The sequence below is a fragment of the Amphiura filiformis genome, chromosome 16, assembly GCF_039555335.1.
Source record: "Amphiura filiformis chromosome 16, Afil_fr2py, whole genome shotgun sequence".
NCBI lineage: Eukaryota > Metazoa > Echinodermata > Ophiuroidea > Amphilepidida > Amphiuridae > Amphiura > Amphiura filiformis.
Genome location: NC_092643.1, coordinates 31,499,813 through 31,519,583, shown reverse-complemented (window position 1 = coordinate 31,519,583; position 19,771 = coordinate 31,499,813). Strand labels below are relative to the sequence as shown.

The 19,771-nt window shown below is 37.9% G+C and overlaps 1 protein-coding gene across 1 annotated transcript in view; it reads left to right on the top strand.

Moving 5' to 3' along the window:
- Positions 1–9,107, top strand: part of LOC140135876 (uncharacterized) — a 130,909-nt gene extending 121,802 nt beyond the window's left edge. Inside the window, exons 5-8 of the mRNA XM_072157529.1 lie at positions 1,538–1,894; positions 3,415–3,741; positions 5,086–5,436; positions 6,479–9,107. Coding sequence (XP_072013630.1) covers positions 1,538–1,894; positions 3,415–3,741; positions 5,086–5,436; positions 6,479–6,888 — 1,445 coding nt within the window. The 3' untranslated portion in view covers positions 6,889–9,107. The remainder of the gene's footprint in view (positions 1–1,537; positions 1,895–3,414; positions 3,742–5,085; positions 5,437–6,478) is intronic.
- Positions 9,108–19,771: the final 10,664 nt, after the last annotated feature.

The following is a 19,771-nucleotide window of genomic DNA, read 5'->3' as shown; positions in this document are numbered from 1 at the left end:
TGTTAACTGTAAGCTATGGTGACGCAAATACAGGAAAAACAATGTTATTAACAACATTTGTACGCTATTTTGTTTACTGTATTCCTTGGGGACTCAAATACTGAAAAAGCAACGTTACAAAGGAAATTGTTATGTGTTACTTGTGTTTACTATACTCTTTGGTGAAGCAAATACTGGAAAAACAACGTTAATACCAAAATTGTTATGTGCTACGTTTGTTCATTATACTCTTTGGGGAAGCAAATACAGTAAAATAACATTGACATCAAAATTGTTATGTGATACTTTGTTTACTATACTCTTTGGGGAAGCAAATACAGGAAAAACAAAGTTAATAACAAAATTGTTATGTGCTACGTGTGCTTACTATACTCTTTGGGGGAAGCAATTACAGGGAAAACAACGTTAATAGCAAAATTGTTATGTGCTACGTTTTTACCTTTGGTGAAGCAAATACAGAAAAAACAACGTTAATAACAAAATTGTTATGTGATATGTTTGTTTACTATACTCTTTAGGGAAGCAAATACAGGGAAAACAACGTTAATAACAAAATTTTCATGTGCTACGTATGCTTTCTATACTCTTTGGTGGAAGCAAATACAGGAAAAAAAACAACGTTAATATAAAAATTGTTATGTGCTACGTATGCTTACTATACTCTTTGGGGAAGGAAAACACAACGTAAAGTTTTTATGTTAAACAGTTCAAAAACAACCAGTTTTTTACCTTAGCTTTCGGCTAACAAAATTGTTATGTGCTACGCTTGTTTACTCTACTCTTTGGGGAAACAAATACAGGAAAAACAACGTTAATAACAAAATTGTTATGTGCTACATGTGTTTAATGTATTCCTTAGGGAATCAAGTACAAGATAAGCAACGTTAATAACAAAATTGTTATGTGCTACATGTGCTTAATGTATTCCTTAGGGAATCAAGTACAAGATAAGCAACGTTAATAACAAAATTGTTATGTGCTACATGTGTTTAATGTATTCCTTAGAGAATCAAGTACAAGATAAGCAACGTTAATAACAAAATTGTTATGTGCTACATGTGTTTAATGTATTCCTTAGAGAATCAAGTACAAGATAAGCAACGTTAATAACAAAAGTTGTTATGTGCTACATGTGTTTAATGTATTCCTTAGGGAATCAAATACAAGATAAGCAACGTTAATAACAAAATTGTTATGTGCTAAGTGTTTTGTACTTTTTACTGAAATAAATACAGGAACACGACATTACTAACGCAATTTTGTATGTTTCTATTGGCAATATTTTCTGGTAAAAAAGTAATGATAGCAATAATTAATAACAATTAAAGTGCCAGTTGTATATTTCGAGCATTTTAAGGAATACAGACGACAACACACGACGAAAAAACAGTAACATTCCTATATACTTTGTGAATGAAGGACGCAACCCCAACCGTTACCGTTACTAAACCCAATTGTATTGAATTCTAACCATAATCCTAACCGGTTTAAGTTATTAGTCTTACTTTAACATGTATACACTATCTTTGCTCTTTAGATAGTGGAAGAGATTGGTTCATTCCGGTACGCCTAGTGAATGGTTCTAATTACATGGAAGGCCGTGTAGAAGTTTACATCAACAATAAATGGGGAACAGTTTGTGACGACAAATGGGATTTAACAGAGGCTAATGTCGTGTGTAGACAGTTTGGTTATCACGGTCCATCATCGGCATTTAAAGGCCCCCAATTTGGATCGGGCAATGATGAAAGTAATATTTGGCTGGATAATGTACAATGTCAGGGCGATGAGCAAAACATTGGAAGATGTACTTATAACATGATAGGTAGCCATGATTGTGATCATCTGGAGGACGCAGGGGTTGTGTGTACTATGGGAAACGAAAGAGAACCTGGTAGGTACAACAATATTAATAATAGATTCAAAAGCTGTTAACAACGAGCATCTGTTATGGACATGATTAATGTCCACAGCCTTAAATGCTTTTGATCACGTCAGAATTATGCTCAGATAATTTCTCTTAAAGGGGGGTGACCCTATTGGTTTTGGATATGGATTGTCTTTCAAATAACATATAATGTCAAATATCGTCCCCTTTATGCAGCTTTGTGAAAAAATGAGAGCATTTTCAGCGTAAATGTGAATACAAAACCAAATTTGCAATCCATTACCTTGGTATGCGTGAACTGCATTCTGGGCAGGTAAGCAACAACATGTGCCGTAATTCCCGTTCGTCATGTGCCGTGCGTGCATGGTTGCACTGAAGCTCACTGACAACCAAGCTCCGGCACCAGGTCCACGTTCCGATACTATTAAGTTGTGACATTTGTTTTCATATTATCATATACCACTCCCCACAACCAGTTTTTTCATGTTCGTCGTTATATTGTTCATGATAGATTTTTGTGTATAAAGTATGACATAATGGCACTAATAGCCAATATTGAAAGCAAAACAGAAATGCCCTGCAAATGGATATGCCCATATTGAACCGGTTCAGAAAGAAAGGAAACAAAATATATTTCCCCTTGCAATTGGGTTGAAAAGGGAGAGGAAAAAAACTGCCATTACCGGGTATTGAACCGAGTACCTATTGTACAAAAACAAACGCGCTCACCAACTACGCCAAACATACCACTACATCCATCTTGGAATTTTTAAAGATTTATACTACCATCGTCGATCTGAAGTCTCCTCAACAGTTAGTGTGGTTCGCTCTTTTCATACAATGTGAATGACGCGAAACCAAACTAGCTGTTGAGGAGACTATAATTATCTACGATAAGCCTGTCCAGAATTCCAGAAATTGGTAGCCACCAAGGGAGCTATTATGGCATGAATTCTCCGATTTCTCCGGAAATACATCGACTTGGAGCGTCAAATTTCAGAATAGGAATGAGAAAAATAGTATCTATTTTGTGATACCAAAAACTTGTTAACAATGACAAAAATCGGGGGGATGATGTTGTCGATCGGGTTACGGACCAACATAAAATAATTATGGATTTAAAAAGGTGCTGCAAATATAACAAATGATCCGGTCCAGGGGTGTATAACTTTTAAACCTTCGTAACTCGAGTAACCGTTCGTAAGTTACGAATACCCCTTTGCTAGACGGAACTTTACGAAGGGTTTCTGTAGTAAATCCCTATGAAGGGTACCAATCGCAAATAATGGACCCCAGGACTTTGTTAATGTTGCCGATACACGTTCAATTTTATTGGCAATATCAATATACCCTAGATACAATAGAGTGTGCACTGTACACACTGACGATCATTATGATTTTGTACCCAGCAGCGACAATGAAGATGAGACTTAACTCGTAAAACTTGTTTCAAAAGTAATCAAATTTTAATGGAACATACCGTTTCACTTTCATAAACATGTTTTTTTAATATTTGTATTGCTCAGACATTCCAATACGACTAGCAGGTGGCGACGTTGCTAACGAAGGACGAGTTGAGTTGTACTACGATGGAGCTTGGGGTACAGCGTGTGCAAGATACTGGACTAAAGTTGACGGTACAGTTGTGTGCAAGCAACTGGGCTATTTCTTTGCATCCGAGGTCACCATTTCAACTCGTCGATTTGGAGAGGGCAAAGGACCAATATTTTTGCATAATATACGATGTGATGGTTCCGAATCTGATTTGTTTGAATGTCAACATGATAATATTGGGGAACATACATGTACGCATGCGTACGATGCAGGAGTTGTATGTGCAAAATCACCGCCAGGTAAATTGTGCAACTGATGTAACAGTTAGTTATTTAAACAATAACAAGTCTTAAGCTGAGCTTATACTCCATCGCTTTTACAGAAAAGCAAATTGGACTATTCCATTTAAAATATTTCACACTGCCCCTGTGGAAGATTTCGAAAATATCTGCCACAATGGAATTAACACATTAGCAGCTCCATTTGAAACTCACTCTCCCTCAGGGGACGATTCAGGTTGAATCTTTCCAGATGGTGTATGAAATGTGCCTATTGTGCTCATCACATTTGAAATTGATAATCCTCCTGTGGCAGATATTTCCAAAATCTTCCACAGATTTTGCACACTGAGAGTGCACAATGAAATGTGGGTTCCCATATCTGCAAAAGCGATCGAATAATAATTCAGCTTATATCGCTTTTTATATCATGATTACAGTGACTTTAGCCGTGTGATAGTTTTTACTATCACATGGCATTAAAAGAAACCATGTGATATCATGATATAAAACAAATATTACATGCCAATATTCGTGTAATAGTAAAAATATATCATTCGGTCAAATTTTGACTGATCTATTTTACTCGGCTACGCCTCGTGAAATAGAAAAGTCAAAATTTGACCTCATGATATATTTTGTATACTATCACACTCGTAGGCATGTAATATTTGTATACTGTTTCATATCTCTCATGCAGGATGTCTCAAGATCTCTTTGCCATCATTATGCATCATTCGTATTGACAGTGATGGCCATTGTACTGATAATTAGAAAACAGTTTGATAAGAGAACGCTCGTTTTTGCAATTTCGGTATAAATAATACGTTCACATTGAAAAAACTATTTTTCATTTAAGATCCATGTGTTTCGAGTGAAGCCGAATTTGTGAGAGGTTCTGAGATTCCAACTGTTCTTTCGACCATACCGCCAGTTGGCCTTCGTAATTTGTAATGCACTTGGTGTAGTTATCTCCACAGAATATAGACCTAATTGGAGACATTCAGCCTTGGTCCTTCAGCCCACTGCCGGTTTCATTTAAAAAAGCGAGCGGAATCAAATTGGCAGCGAAGTAGACTATAATTTTGTCCTCAACAGTAATGTCTGTGGAAAAATATTGAGATCAAAACTTTGCAGATACAGATTGTGCAAATTTTGCACTGTGCCCCAACTAGTCTTGGTCCCAGCCGGTTTGTAGTTCTTCGTCACATGCTAAACCACGTCTTTAGAGTCTATCAGGTAACTAGATTCACACTCCCTGTGTGCTAGGATAAGGTCATGTCTTCCATACGGGTGTGGATTTCACCTGGAATAGCCCATTAGGATAATGCTACAGGCTGTTCATTTTATAATTTGTCTTTTCAGATGAAATGCAAGTGCGTTTAATGCACGGCGAATCAACAGATGAAGGCCAGGTACAGGTGAAATATTTCGGCAGTTGGTTACCAATATGTGGAGAGCACGGTTGGGATTTACGCGATGCAAGAGTAGTGTGCCATCAGTTAGATTTTGGAGAAGCGGTGATAGGGTACAGTGAAGAGGGACCATCAGGTTATGTTGATGAAATGGAAGATGACAGAACTAGACCTATTATAACAATAGATAGGATGAGTTGCCATGGCAACGAGACTAATATTGCACAATGTAAATATGAGGTTCAATTTACTCAGAGATGCCGATATGGGGCACAAGTCACGTGTCGCACTCCAAAATCTGGTAAATATACATGTAGATTAATAAAATGTGTGTGGGGTGGGGTGTGTGTGGTTTGGGGAGGGTTTGTGGGGGTGTGTGCGGGGTGTGCATGTAAGTGTTGTGGGTGTTGGGGTGTATTCACCTTGCATTACTTCCGAGGACACCAAATGAACAACACACTGACACAACGAGGACATACCTTACTACGCCCTCTATAGCTAACCTCCTCTGTGCGTTGAACTTGCGAAGATTTGTTCGGTATTACCGATTTTTTGACAACACACCGACTAATAGAGGACATAGTTTCAAGTAGAATATAATTGTGACATTTTTCCTTGTTTTCACCCAACTGTATAGAATGTGCTAGCAAACACGGTGCCCGACGAGTCAAACTTTAAAATTGTAAACTTGTAAATGCGTTAGTGACCCCATTTGAACAATTATATGTCAAAATTCAACACCAAGTTGAATATATTGTGGTAAAGAAATGTGTCCTACCAAATGAACGTCTTACATTTGCAGCCCAGCCTAACTTTGACATTTTACAGTGATACAATAGAGAGTTTGCGAAATGCGGTTCAGGAGTATAAACTTCAACGTCTAGAGGATTATAGAGGATTATCTATTCAAAACCACTCTATCGTAAGAATATTAATTGAAACGTATAGCTAATTTCAAAATAACATGATAAGGAGATTGCGACATACATAATTCTTGTTGTAAAGTATAGCGAGTTCATTCATGTTTATGTCTTAAAGTGTGGCTAATAACCCACTAGCCATTTTAGTGCAGTCGCTTACAAGCTCGTACACATGCTCTTCTTTTGATCGCCCATTGGTACACATGTCCTGAGTTTAAGCGACAACACGCTGTTGGTGCAGTAAACAATCAGACGTTCGCGTTGAAGTAAATTTGAGCAAGAAATCCAATCGATATTTAAGTGGCCGTTGCAGTTGAAATAAATTCATTTCGCAAACTCTCTAATATATAGTGACCCACCGCGGCTGCTACATATTAAATGTTAATATATGTTTTATTATTCTGCTTCTTTTCTGTCTTCTAGGCCATTTGGGCAAATCCTCAGGGATGACGGTCACTTCACCTATGTTCTGGGTTTGTCTAGGAATTGGACTCCTTCTTCTCGCCTTGATTGTTTTTATGTTTGCATGTTTCTTTATGAGGCGAGCGCCAGCACGACCTATCGACAGAACCCCAGCTCTTTCAGCCATAGTGACGAGCGCCACCAGAGCGTCCATTCCAATGGTCGGCCCGGCAGCTTCTGAATCATTAGATTCCGTTTGGGTACCTCGACACCAGTTATCTCGAATTGATAAACCTTATCATAATACATTTTTAGGACAAAAACGACACGCAGGGAAACCTAGTTATTTAACTGCACAATATATGCCACCAAGAACAACTTTAACAAGGCCGGTAGAACCGGAGACATCAAGAAGCAGTGAAATTACATAACAAAGGATCAAACGCCAAAAAGTTGGATTGATTTGAACACGTACATGCTTCTTTAGTAGACTGGTGGTACTACCATCTATACAAGAAATAACGCAATATATTACGTCCATGTCTACCCAAGCAGCTTTGTGAAACTATAGCCGATATATACTCACATTACCATCTTTCCCGAAATCCTTTAGACAAAATCATGGTGTGGTCACATGGTATGGTCAATGCCCACGCTCAAGTAATCGAGCGTGCATATATATTGGTGAAGTACGCATAGATGATGACGTAGTTTGGGTTTCTTTGCAAAGGATTTCGGGAAAGGATGAAATGGTAAATTGCAAAGTAACAATACGTGTTATCAAATTAACGATACTTTACTATTCTAATAACGTAATTCCAATAATATATGTGACATTATAATATCCATAAGAAGTTAACTGATTTTTGACAGTCAACAATTTTGCAATACATATTATAATCAACTGAATTGAAATGTATGTTTAATATTTCAAAAATCTCAGTACTTCCAAACCTAGCTGTCCAAGCAAACCATAATTACATCACCTTTTTATACAAAAGTGAACTTATATTTGACTTTCCATAATTCGGTTGTTTTATTTATTTTATCACACCCTGGATTGTGAATCACCTAGATTTTATCCGGGCTATATGAGATAATCCGGGGTGTTGAAAGCTGTTATTTTATTTATCAATACCTACATTAGGATTAAAGTAATGCGAAATATTTTGTTTTGATACTGGAAGACACATTATTGGAGTGGGTAAGAATATTTAACAAACCTGAAGAAAGGGTACCTTTGGGGGCAGGTCCAGAGAGCAAGCAACTTTTTACTGCATGGCCTCAGGCACTAGCAGGTAAGCAGGGGCGTACCGTTGCCACCGATCCAGAGGGGGCAAAATGGACATGGACGAGCTAAGTACGCGAAAATGACCATTGTAGCCTAAACCAAGTCAAAGGAAGTTGTACATTACAACTTTCGGTCAATTTTTTCCTGGTATAAGTTCCCCCCTTGCCACTCGGTCGGTACGCCTCTGAATGGGAGGATAAGGAAAGGCGCGCGCGTGTGTGTGATGTCGACGTCGGCCTTGGGCTCCAAAAGCATGGACCATAGATATTACCCTTTGTCTTCGGGAATTGTACTTGCTAGTTGCAGTTTTTATACTATGGCCAATTGTTGCCAAACGTTGCACGCTATATTTGTGCAACGGTGTTTTCAATTAGCATAAAATGGTTATTGGTGGATAATTTCTGTGTTTTTAAAGACTTTAGTAATTGAAGAATGATCTGTTATATAGGTTAAATACCACTAATTATCTACAACACGGTTTTCAATGGGAAAATGGCTAATTTCAGGCGGAATTTTATCATATTCAGAACTCTCACAGTTAAACGCCACAAATATCATCATGTACTTTTTTCGCTATATGACTTGGTCAATTTCGGTGATTTTAAAGCAGTCTTTTCAGATGCCACACAAAGAAATAGTTCATCGTCGTATTTTCATGCATCGCCCAGCCCTATTAGTGGTATTTAACCTTTAGAGGGCTATGTGCATTTGGAAGTTTCAGCGTCGTCGAGGAATACGCTGGATAATGGACCATCGCATGCGTAAAAATAAAATAAAATGAGATATGTACACTTAGATTATTCTGTATACATTTTACCAAATCTGTAAATAATTTTGAATTCGGAAAAGGTGTAAATTTCGAACATTAATATTTTCGTTTCTGTTTATGCACTTACCTTATTTTTTTTCAAAATCTTCCTGGTCTTTGTGTACGTAACTCATAAAGAATAGCTAAGAATAATTATCCTTTTATAAATGCCACCTCGTGGTTTTGGTTGTGGGCATATATTGGGCTACGCCAGTTGAAATCCATACACAGAAAGGGAATGTGAATTTCAAATGGGACTACCTGAATGGGTGACTCCATTTGAAAGTCACACTCCCTGTGTGTGAGATTAAGGTCATGTCTTCCATAGGGGGTGTTTGGATTTCAATCGGAATATACATTTTGAAAATTGTGGTCTATGCTTATTAAATTGAGTATCCGGGGAGAATGGTTGTGTGTGAAACGATCGCCCAAAATGGAGGTAGAACATGTTACTTTGCCCTGCAATGACTTCTGATTGCCTACACACAGAAACATTTGTACATAACGTTATGGAAGTATAGAACCTCATAATAATTAAGCAAACTTTACCTCAGAACTATGTAATGTTTACCAAATTATGTAAAATTTTAATTAATTTGATTCAAGTTATACATAATTGAGTAAATATTACATAGTTCTTAGATAAAGTTTACTTAATTATGTTATGGCGATATATTTTATATCCCGCGTCCTTCCCTTTCCATTTATTATTTAATCCAAATTATAGTGTTATTCACCCCGAGTTAGAAATCACTCTCCTGTGTCATTTTGGTTAGAAACGTCACAAAGATCTTTTCACTTGCATAGCCCGCTGAAACGTAGCTGGAGCGTTATGAAGGCCAAATGGCATTCTATGAAATTCAAATAGGCCATCTTGTGTCACAAAAGCGGTGTGAGGTTTTGAACTCTCTTCTAAGCCTATTAGCAAATAACCTGATCCTAAAGGTTTACAGTTGAGAAGTGTTTGGGTTTGGCAGCGACTAGAAGCTATCTAGTGCATCGTTAATATTTGGCAAAGGATGGGCAAACATTATTCAATTTCTTACAATTTATTGCAAATCTATAAGAACCTGGAGAACCAGCCGTACATATAGGAAACACCATGGACTAGTTGACTCTTTAATGATTCCTTGATCTAACATTTCATTAACTTGTTTCTTGATTTCCGCTTGAATATGTGGAGTATTATATCTATATGGTCGTAAACTCGTTATCTATATAATAGCTGGATGTCCATTTGTTTATATTTTATGTTTTACAAGTGAATAATTTCCATCGGATCCTCTTCTACTATAAATATATCAATGTATTCGCTAGACAGATTATTAATTTCAGAAGATGACAAATGGTCAGTGTTTACAGATACTTTAGAGCGTACTTCTTGTAGCCTAGGATCATCCTCATTACTATCTATTTGCGATGAATGAATTAAGAATTATTATGAGGTTCTATACTTCCATAATGTTATGTTAAAATGTATCTGTGTGTAACTATGAGGAAGGTCTCGCTGGTAACTATTGACCTACCCCAAATACGCAAACGCAGTACTCTTCGGAGGCTAGATCTACTGCTCAGTACCAGAAGTGGGTAAGTACAATAGCTGCCCTGTGAACATTTGGCAATTTACACAGTATATTGTACTCATCTACACATGGAAGCCATTGCATTTACTCACTTCTGGCACTAAGCAGTCGATTTGAGATTGAACGTAATATATAAAGTTCCAATATCACAGGTACAAATCCGGGGGGGCACTCCACTTAAATTTTGGTAGGGTGTGCGGCGCGGAGCGCCGAACTTTGAGAACTAAGAACTGATTTTCGGATAAAATAGGGGCTTGATGAACAAAAATTAGGGCCAAGTTGTAGGCTATGGAGCTAAAAAAATGTTGGTCAAATTTGAGCTTAAAGAGCAACACTTGTCAGAGTTCGAGGTTCAAAGAACTGGAGCAGATCCAAACGTGGGTCTTAAGGAACTGCCAGAGAACTTAAAGGGACCCTTGACCGCCGCACATATCCGTACCATCTTTACATGAGAGTCCCTCCGGGGTACAAATACGGGATGGTCTGAAAATATTTTACCAGGGTATCATGCATAATGTTTGGTAAGAGGTTTAAACCTGATAATATTAACCTTAAGGATGGTGGTCCGTTCAGTCCACGTTACTTTCATATTTTGTCCATCAGATTGGAAATTTTGGTATCAACGGGAAGTCTGTATTCTGCTGTGACAAATTAGGGATGAGAGATCTATTGGTGGAATTTTAAAGCCAAATGTTTTTAAAGTCTAGAGTTAACTTATCAGAAAGGTAGTCTATAAACCTTAATATACAATTGAAATAATTGAATTTCTGACATTGACGTTTATACACTGTAAATCCCTAGCTCTAACACATTACGTTAAGCGTTTAGCCAAATTATTTATTTAGTCCTAGTAGGACTAGGAGATTAGGTTTCAAAATATATATGAAACTCTTTTTTGAAAAGGTACATGTAGATAATTGGCTAAACGCCTTACGTGTTTAAAGAGTGTTACAGTAAGGGATATACAGTGTATGGACCGGTAGTGGGGATCAAAGTGGAATTAAGCAGCGGGTGATGAAAACGGGCCATCCTCCTTTAAAATATGTCAAAAATGAAGTTCTATGCGCGAGGAACGATTACGAAGGTGCTAATATAGTATAATTTGGACAATGTCAAAATGCTTTTAATTTAGCCTACATAGAAATATATAGATCGTATATAATCACTTTTTACTTGCTATGAATGAATAATATGTATACAAATATATAGTGTGTTCCGACGTGTTTGCCGCTGCAAAAAAAAAAGGTATTTACGATTTCGACGTCTGCCTAAGAGCTGTACCGTCTGCGTAAGTATAATAATGCACAAAATCGAAGTTGAGACAATCGCAAAGACGTAACTTCGATATTGCAATACGTTACCACTGCCTGAATCAGAGTTGTCATTTGCACTTCACATCTTGAGGTACTCTTGGCGTTTCTATCCGTCCCTGACCAATACACGGGTTGTTATATAGCCAGAACTAATGTGTACATCTGTGCAAATCTGTTAATTATACATACGAACCTATACAGTCATGCAGTTCCTTCGAAGTGACACTCGCTTTGGTTTTAAGATAGGCCCTATTGACAGTTTACTTTACTACATGGGTCGTGCTGCAGGCACTCTTTGGCCAAATCAGTTAGTATCATCATGGCTTTGACACTCGTTTTCTCTCCCTGTATCAGACTGAAGTCACTTCTTTTGAGATTTGGAAGTTATAGAATATAATTTGTGCAGACGGCGATTGGAAGGCTCAATGTACAAAAATTCGAAAATCCAAGTTTTTCACTGCAAAAACTTACTTAAGATTTTCGAAATATTGCACATTGAGCCTTCCTGTGAGTACAGTATTTATATATTTCATATTCTTTATGGCACTTGCAACGTAATGTAATGAATGTTACAAAACGCTACCTTTGTCACAACGGGAAAACACGTCGGAATATTAATAGTCCTTTTCCCTTTATGTATGAGGACTACATTGGTTTATCTGATGTTTTATATATTTTAGTATTCCACTTTTAAGTAGTTAATTTTTCTGGGATCAGCTCATCATCGGATGCTATGGCCGTATTCATAAAAACTTCCCTTAAGTTGAAGCGTTTCCCTTACAGTCCCGCCTGTAGCCATGATATTTTTGCAGGAAAAGGGAACCAGTGGCGTAACTATGGGGGCAGGGGCAACGTGCCCCGGGCGCTGCCACTTGGGGGGGCCAAATCGGCCTCACTTAAAAAAGATGCCATTCTCACACCACCGCGCTTAAGATATTCTCGGATCGTGGGGTAGGGGCGCAAATTTTGTTTCTTGCCCCGGGCGCTACCAACCCTAGTTACGCCACAGTGTGGAATTTCCACAACAGCGGGCTTAACACCCCCATACAACTCCCCACAGACACACCCCCCACACCCCCCCCCACACACCCCCACGCACACCCACACAGAATTGTGTATGTGGTTGTCTTAAGTATCTTTACGCTACGGGAATCCGCAACGCAGGGGATTTGCTTGGGGATTCGCTTAACTTTGTGTGTGATTTAAGGAAAATCTTTAGTAATAAATAAGTGTCGATTATGAATATCAAAATGGCCACTAGTCAACGTCAATAGTTTGTTGTGTTGGATAGAAATGATGCGTTACATGTGTATTTACTCAGGTTACCTTGGAAATTGCAAACATATTTTAAGATTTTGTATTAGCTGTTCAGTTTTAAGAACTATTATGTGTAACTCTTTTTTATGTTTAATTCTTATTTTATTATTATCATCATTTTTATTTGTTTTTATCTAATTTTCTCAATGTGTGTGGCATAAATCAGTGGTTCCAACAAGAGGTTCGCCACCTTTTCGGGGTTTGGCCTACTGTTCCATAAGCCACTGCGGAGACACGGTTTGCTTTCAAGTGTGATGTTGAGGGAAATGGTTAAACGATTCAAGATTAAATGCTTACTGAAATGTGCATGATATTGGAAAATTTTGGTGAACCATTTGCGATTTTCACAAGTATGCCACAACACATTATTTTCATCAAAACATTCTTATTTTTAATGAGGAAATAATATATTAGTAATGTCGTGAAGGAGTTCTGTCCATTTTAGTTAAACCGAAATAATGACGGAAATTGAAATAAACCCCAGTGACTATCTTGGTCGTTTAACGTGGATATTAGATGTCCTTTTTAAGGACTCTTCTTGTTTCTCCACATATCAAAACTGCTGGAGAGTAGTAATAGGGCCTTTAGGGCCTACTTAATATTCATGAGGTCACGAGGACTCTGATCACCCACCACTTTTCATCCTGTCGTGAACCATCAAGGTCAGTAAATATTCAGAACCAGATTCTGCAGTGGCGGTGCTACGGGGAGGGAGGCATGGGGTCATTCACCCCACCCCAACTTGAGCTTTCCTCCCCGGTTGCCCCTCCCCTTCAGAACAAGCCAGTGACAATCAATTTTGCGACCCCCCCCCCCCCCTTTCACTTTTCCCCAGACACCACCCGGAGAAGGACGTAAATTATCAACTAGTATATCAAAGTTTATTCAATTGACATTATTTAATATTGTTTTATCGGTAATTTTAAAGAAACAGACACTGAGACAACATGAACACATGGAGTAATTTAATTACTTTCAATATTACGCACAATTCAATTATTATTTTGATACATAGATGTGCGTATATTATAGGCTATATTATAAATGGTCTTATTGCCATAATTATCGCAATATTTAAGTAACTTTAATTTATTTGATTACTTTTTAATGTAATAAAAATGAAATAAAAATAAGAACTTTTTGTTCTTTGTTTTATTATAATAAATGAAGGTATTTGCCATACCCACACACCCAACCCCCCTTCAGAACAAAAAGGTTCTTTAACCAAAATAATGGTTCTTTGTAGAACCTTAAGCTTGAAGAACCTTTAAGGATCCCTTAATAAAGAACCCTTTGATGTCCTATAAACTCGAAGATCAAGGATGTGATGGGAATAATAGGAAATTGCTGAAAGTGTATCATATGAAAAGATGAAGATCGAGGTTGTCAAAGATGAGAGTATATATTTTTCATTGATGTCCTATAAAAACTCGAAGATCAAGGATGTGATTGGAATATTAGGAAATTGCTGAAAGTGTATCATATGAAAAGATGAAGATCAAGGATGTCACGGATGAGAGTATATTTTATTTGTCATTGATGTCCTATAAAAACTCGAAGATCAAGGATGTGATGGGAATATTAGGAAATTACTGAAAGTGTATCATATGAAAAGATGACGATTTAGGGGTTCTTTCATATATTTTCATGACTAAACGATTGTCTATGCCCGAGGGCTTGAACCCGAGGGCATAAACAACGTTTAGTCATGAAAATATATGAATGAACACCGTTCATACATACGCAACATTCTGCGTGGTGTTATTTTCCTCCACAAGTAAGGGGCTGTGCAATAATTATTAAAATTTCCAAACGGCTCGCCAAAAATCGCTTGCCCCCCCTCTCGGCCCGCCAAAACTCGTTCCCCCCCTTCGGCTCGCCAAAATGTCTTGCCCCCCAAAAAAAAAATTTTACCCTCCCCAGGGCTCATAATTATTGCACAGCCCCTAAAATTACCATCATTTTAGACTTAAAACTACCAGTTTCATATCCTTTTTTAAAGTTGTTCCCTCGCTAATTGCGAGAAAACGTTTACTTGCTTAGTCCATCGTGTTTAGAAGCGCGCAAGCATCGCGTACATCACTCGCGCTTTGCGTAAATAGCTCGCGAGCATACTTGCGTATATCCTTCACGCGAGCGTTCATTGGTTCTAGCGCGGCTTGTTTATGACCAGGAAGCCGGGCATAAACGTTGTTTATCGACCAATCACGCATGCTTATATATTGCGTGTATGTATGAACAACGATGTCACGGATAAAAGCATCATATATTTGTCATTGATGTATTATAAAACTCGAAGATCAAGGATGTGATGGGAATATTAGGAAATTGCTGAAAGTGTATCATATGAAAAGATGAAGATCAAGGATGTCACGGATGAGAGTATCATTTATTTTTCAATGATGTCCTATCAAAAATGCTGAAATCTACTCATTCGCGCTTAACTAACCGCGATATAGACCTTTTTCCCTCTTTCCCATCATGCACTATTCCAGGGGGTATGAGTGTCGCAAAATACATCATCTCCTCGGGGGAGTACATAGTTATGTTCATTACATTCTGGAATACGGACATTTTGGCTGGTGCCTTCATCATAAAAAAGGAATCCCCGATAATCATGATAATGGCGCACGATCACTAATACCTTTCGGGTGCAAAAACAACATTTCTATGCCTTATTGACATGGTGTCGTCGCCAAAAAAGTTTCTTGTTATTGAAACCTAACTTTGTATACATTTTATAGACCTAATGGCGAAAAACTAATGTCGAGACACGCAGTGATATTTTGTCGGCGTCCGTTTCACTTTTTTCGGAGATGAAAATAAAACGCAAACAAAATCTCTTACACAGATGTTCTGCATCGCTCCATAACTGCATCACTGGTGTATTCAATAATTGCATAATTAGTAACATCGATGGCCTTTACGATAATCCGCATACCGTAAAAACCCGTCTACAAGCATATAGAAGCGACTGTGATGATAGCGAAATTCATGCTGACGCCCTCCACAATATCATACCATTATGGAATTTGAGCAAATCAATTACCGACACAAGCAGGTATACAATGTATTATTTTATCTTCATTTCGCATCTCACGAGCATAGCTTACTTGGTAAGGCATAGGACTTTGGTACACGAGCGCTTTAGACTATAGATCGAAAGATGGTGAGTTCGAGCCTCATCACGATCACATGAATTTTATAAACCAAATATTTTTCGAACTTTTCATTTATATTTTGGTGTTGTATTTATATTTTCTTACATTCTTCTATTAAGACTCTTTTCGCGTTCTCTCTTTTCATATTTAGTTTAATTTTTTCTATTCTTTGTCTTTTTTCCCCGTTTTATTTTATTTTTTCTTTATATTTCTTTATTACAGCAAATCCTTAGAAATAGATCCGTGTTTTATCATGTCGTCCAAAAACTACAACATGGGGGTAGCATTTTTTTTCAACAAAACAAAACAAATCCTTACACATGCATGGATTCATTTTCGAGAAAGCCACATTTTACCGGTTTTAAAGCCAAAATTTATACCTCGGGAACCACATCCCGTAAAAAAGTACTAATAATCTAATAGGTTAATGACAACATTTGATTGAATGGACTACACTGCGCCATAATTACGGTGAAGGACACAGGTTCAAATCTTTTGTTTGGAGCCAATCGATAAAAGCATGCAGGGCCTCTATGGGTTTACACTATTCTTGAATGTATAGACAAATCCGATTACACGCATTCCTACATCTCAATGGCAGCTATTGATGGGGGCATTAATGTGAAATGATGCAGGCTTTGCGGGAATTTTGAACTGTGTTCCATCACCTGTGTTACAAAAGGATGCTGAAAGTTTACAATTCGCTGTCGAAGTGATGTAATAATCGGATTAACTGCCATAGCTATAGAGGTTATCCGTGTTCTATAAGCTGCATATCCTACCAGCGACTCTTATACCTTGTTTAGGACTTTCAAAAGAAGTACCTGCATGTGCAACCATGACTATTTCAAAATAGCCCGCCAAAGTCATGCAGGTAACTCCGAGGTCGTGCATTGAATTAGTTTGAATGAGGAATACTACGGGAACCAGCGCCTTTTGTTAGAAATTAAAACAATATTTGAATATATCGCGCTGCACTCAAGCAGATTGTACTCATCGCCTGTGTATGGCTGCAATCATAGATTGAATACAATACCGTTCTTTTCAAAGATACTAATCTTAAAGGTGCGAGTGATCAGCATGATATGGTTCAATGCAGAGGTACCGCGTGAACGTACTAGTGAAGTGCGATATGTTCAAAAATGGTTTTACCCTTTATATTGCTATGATAGTTAATCCGATTATTACATCACTTCGCCAGCGAACAATAGATTGATTTTGAAGCAGGGATTTTCCATCCAATTGGGCAGTTCAGTTACAAAAAACAGTTTGGTGCCGATTCCTCCAGTCATAAGCGCCAATCTGGCTTGAAATGGGGGAGGGGCAATCGGCCAAAATTGTCAAAAAGTGACTGAAAAGAACAAAAATCGGGTAAATTTTCTGAAAGCTTGGGAGGCACGTCCCCAGTCCCTCGGGAATGACGCCCATGCCCGTAATGCCGGAATAAATTCTGACCATCACTTGGTTACGCTGTCAAAGAACAAGGATGCCGGCCAGCCATATGCCTTTAGCTATGACTTTTGGTACAAATTCTTGCGAGCAGAAGACACCAAATTGGTGTTTTATGACCTTTGACATTCTTTTGTGGCGAGTGACATGGTCTTTCAATTCACGCCGAGTGTCCTTGACAGGTTTGACTATACTTCAGTGGTCATAAAAGAATTCAAAAGATAACCTCTGCCCCAATAATCCCACGCTATTGTCTGAAACTGCTTCTCGAAAGAACTCAGTCCTCAAAATGATAGTCATATAACCACCAAAAAATATGGGTTAGGGCCGCCATCCCATCAAAGTACCCCCCCCCTCTGACCCTACCCACCATTCCCCAAGAATTGGGATGGCACAAAGGTGCAACAAAGGTTTTTATTGCAAAGACGAGGACAGACAAGTAGTTGCAACACGTCTAACCATATGGTAGGTATTATAGAAGGAGGTTCCATAGAAAAATCCTAATCCACTCAATAGGGTTAAGCCGATTACGTTATTCAACGCGAGTCATCACTTGAATGGATTTAATCAGTGCAGTCCCTCAAACACGGCCTTTGATGTTTATGATCGTTATGCGACAATATCGATCATCTATTTTAAAATTTAATTTAAACAGACCCCCCCAGGTGACCCGTACCGGAAATGGATGGTATTAGTGCCCTTTTGCATCGGTCACATGATCTTCGATTGCGTCATTGTGTTTCCGAGTTCAAGTTGATTTACTAGCGAAAACCTGATCGAATTCCCTCATTTCCTTCCAAAGTTACGGTGAATTTATGTATTTTTTCTGATCATGATTAGTAATACTGGCGGGTGTCTGCGGGACTTTTAAACCAGTGGAAATGATTTGGAAAGGTTTTCCAAGACTGGCAATGTTGTTTCTATGATCCGCCAAGCTTGGCCATAAGAAATATTGGCGTTATAAAATTACCGGAAGTAAATTGTTTTCCTTTGTTTATGGTAACGGCCAGAATGCTTTGTGGGTAAAAATGACGTCATTCTGCTTAGAAGTCGCGATAACGGTGGTTCATAACCGGCCAAGCTCAACAGATAAGAAGCTTAGCAAATCGATAGTGCACCATTCATACCTGATTGCTCAGTATCGACTCATAACGATCATAGTACAAAGAGAACTGGGTTCGTGAATTCTCCTTCTATAATACCTACCATGGTCTAACCATGGAGGTATATAAATAAATGGAGAATGATCGCCAGAATTCTAATCTCTTAAGTGGAGATTATCCGATTACCTCTATTCAATGAGTCACCAAACTTGAATGACTAGCCACTTCAGCCAAGCTATTGATCTCCACGATGGTTATGAGACTCTACCATGGTTCATTGATCGTCACTCCCAAAATTTCCTCATAGGAATTGACCCTACATTGACCCGTACCGGAAGGCTTGTAAAAGAGACTGTATAATGACGTCAGCTAGTCAATTAGCTGTTCAAAGTCGCCAGTTTTGATAGCTTATAGTTTCAATGTATGATTGTGCGAAAACCCGATGAAATTTGGATGTTCTGTTCTCAAGTTATGAAACTGTTTTCAACACTTGTTGTGCCGTAACTTGACAAATAAACTTAGTTTTCATGTTCATATATTAAGCTTTTAAGGGGTCTGAGGAGTTCAAATATAGTGCAAATGAAAGCAAAACGTTTTTACCTTCAGATTGTGAAAAAATCATGTTGGGCCAATTGGGGCCAATTGCGAGAAAAGAGAGTAAAATTTACCGGAAGTACTTCGGAATTCAGCTAAAATCTTTTCATCATCTTTAAACTTCTCATTTTATAATAAATAATTATCAGTATTTAGGCCTAAATGATTATTAATATTATTAGGGGCCATCATTTTCTTTGGAGGGGGGTTCCAAATAGGCCTATACGGGGTGGGGGTCATAACTTTTTGGAAAGAAAAATAGGGGGTCATAGCCTAATTTAATTTTTCAAGAATCATGACCAAAATGTAGGGGGTCACAATATGACCACAGTTATAGGCCTACAGATAGGGTGTTTATTTTATTCAAAAAGACTGATTTCAATGCAATTTTTTGGCGAAAATGACATTTTAATATTAAATTTTCTGAAACATGAGCACTTTCCAATAAACATTATAAGTAACTGCATTTAGCACCCCATTGAAATAAATGACCAGTGAAACAGACTTAACAATGTAATCAGCTTAGCATAATCAATGTCCCCTGAAATTGCCTATTCAACAATAATTGGTCATAACCAACGTAGTACAAAAGATGCTTGGCTAGATCATTCTCCATTTATTTATATACCTCCATGGTCTAACCATGGGTTTCGATATTGTTTACAATAAATGCTTTTACTAGTTTCTTTAAAACC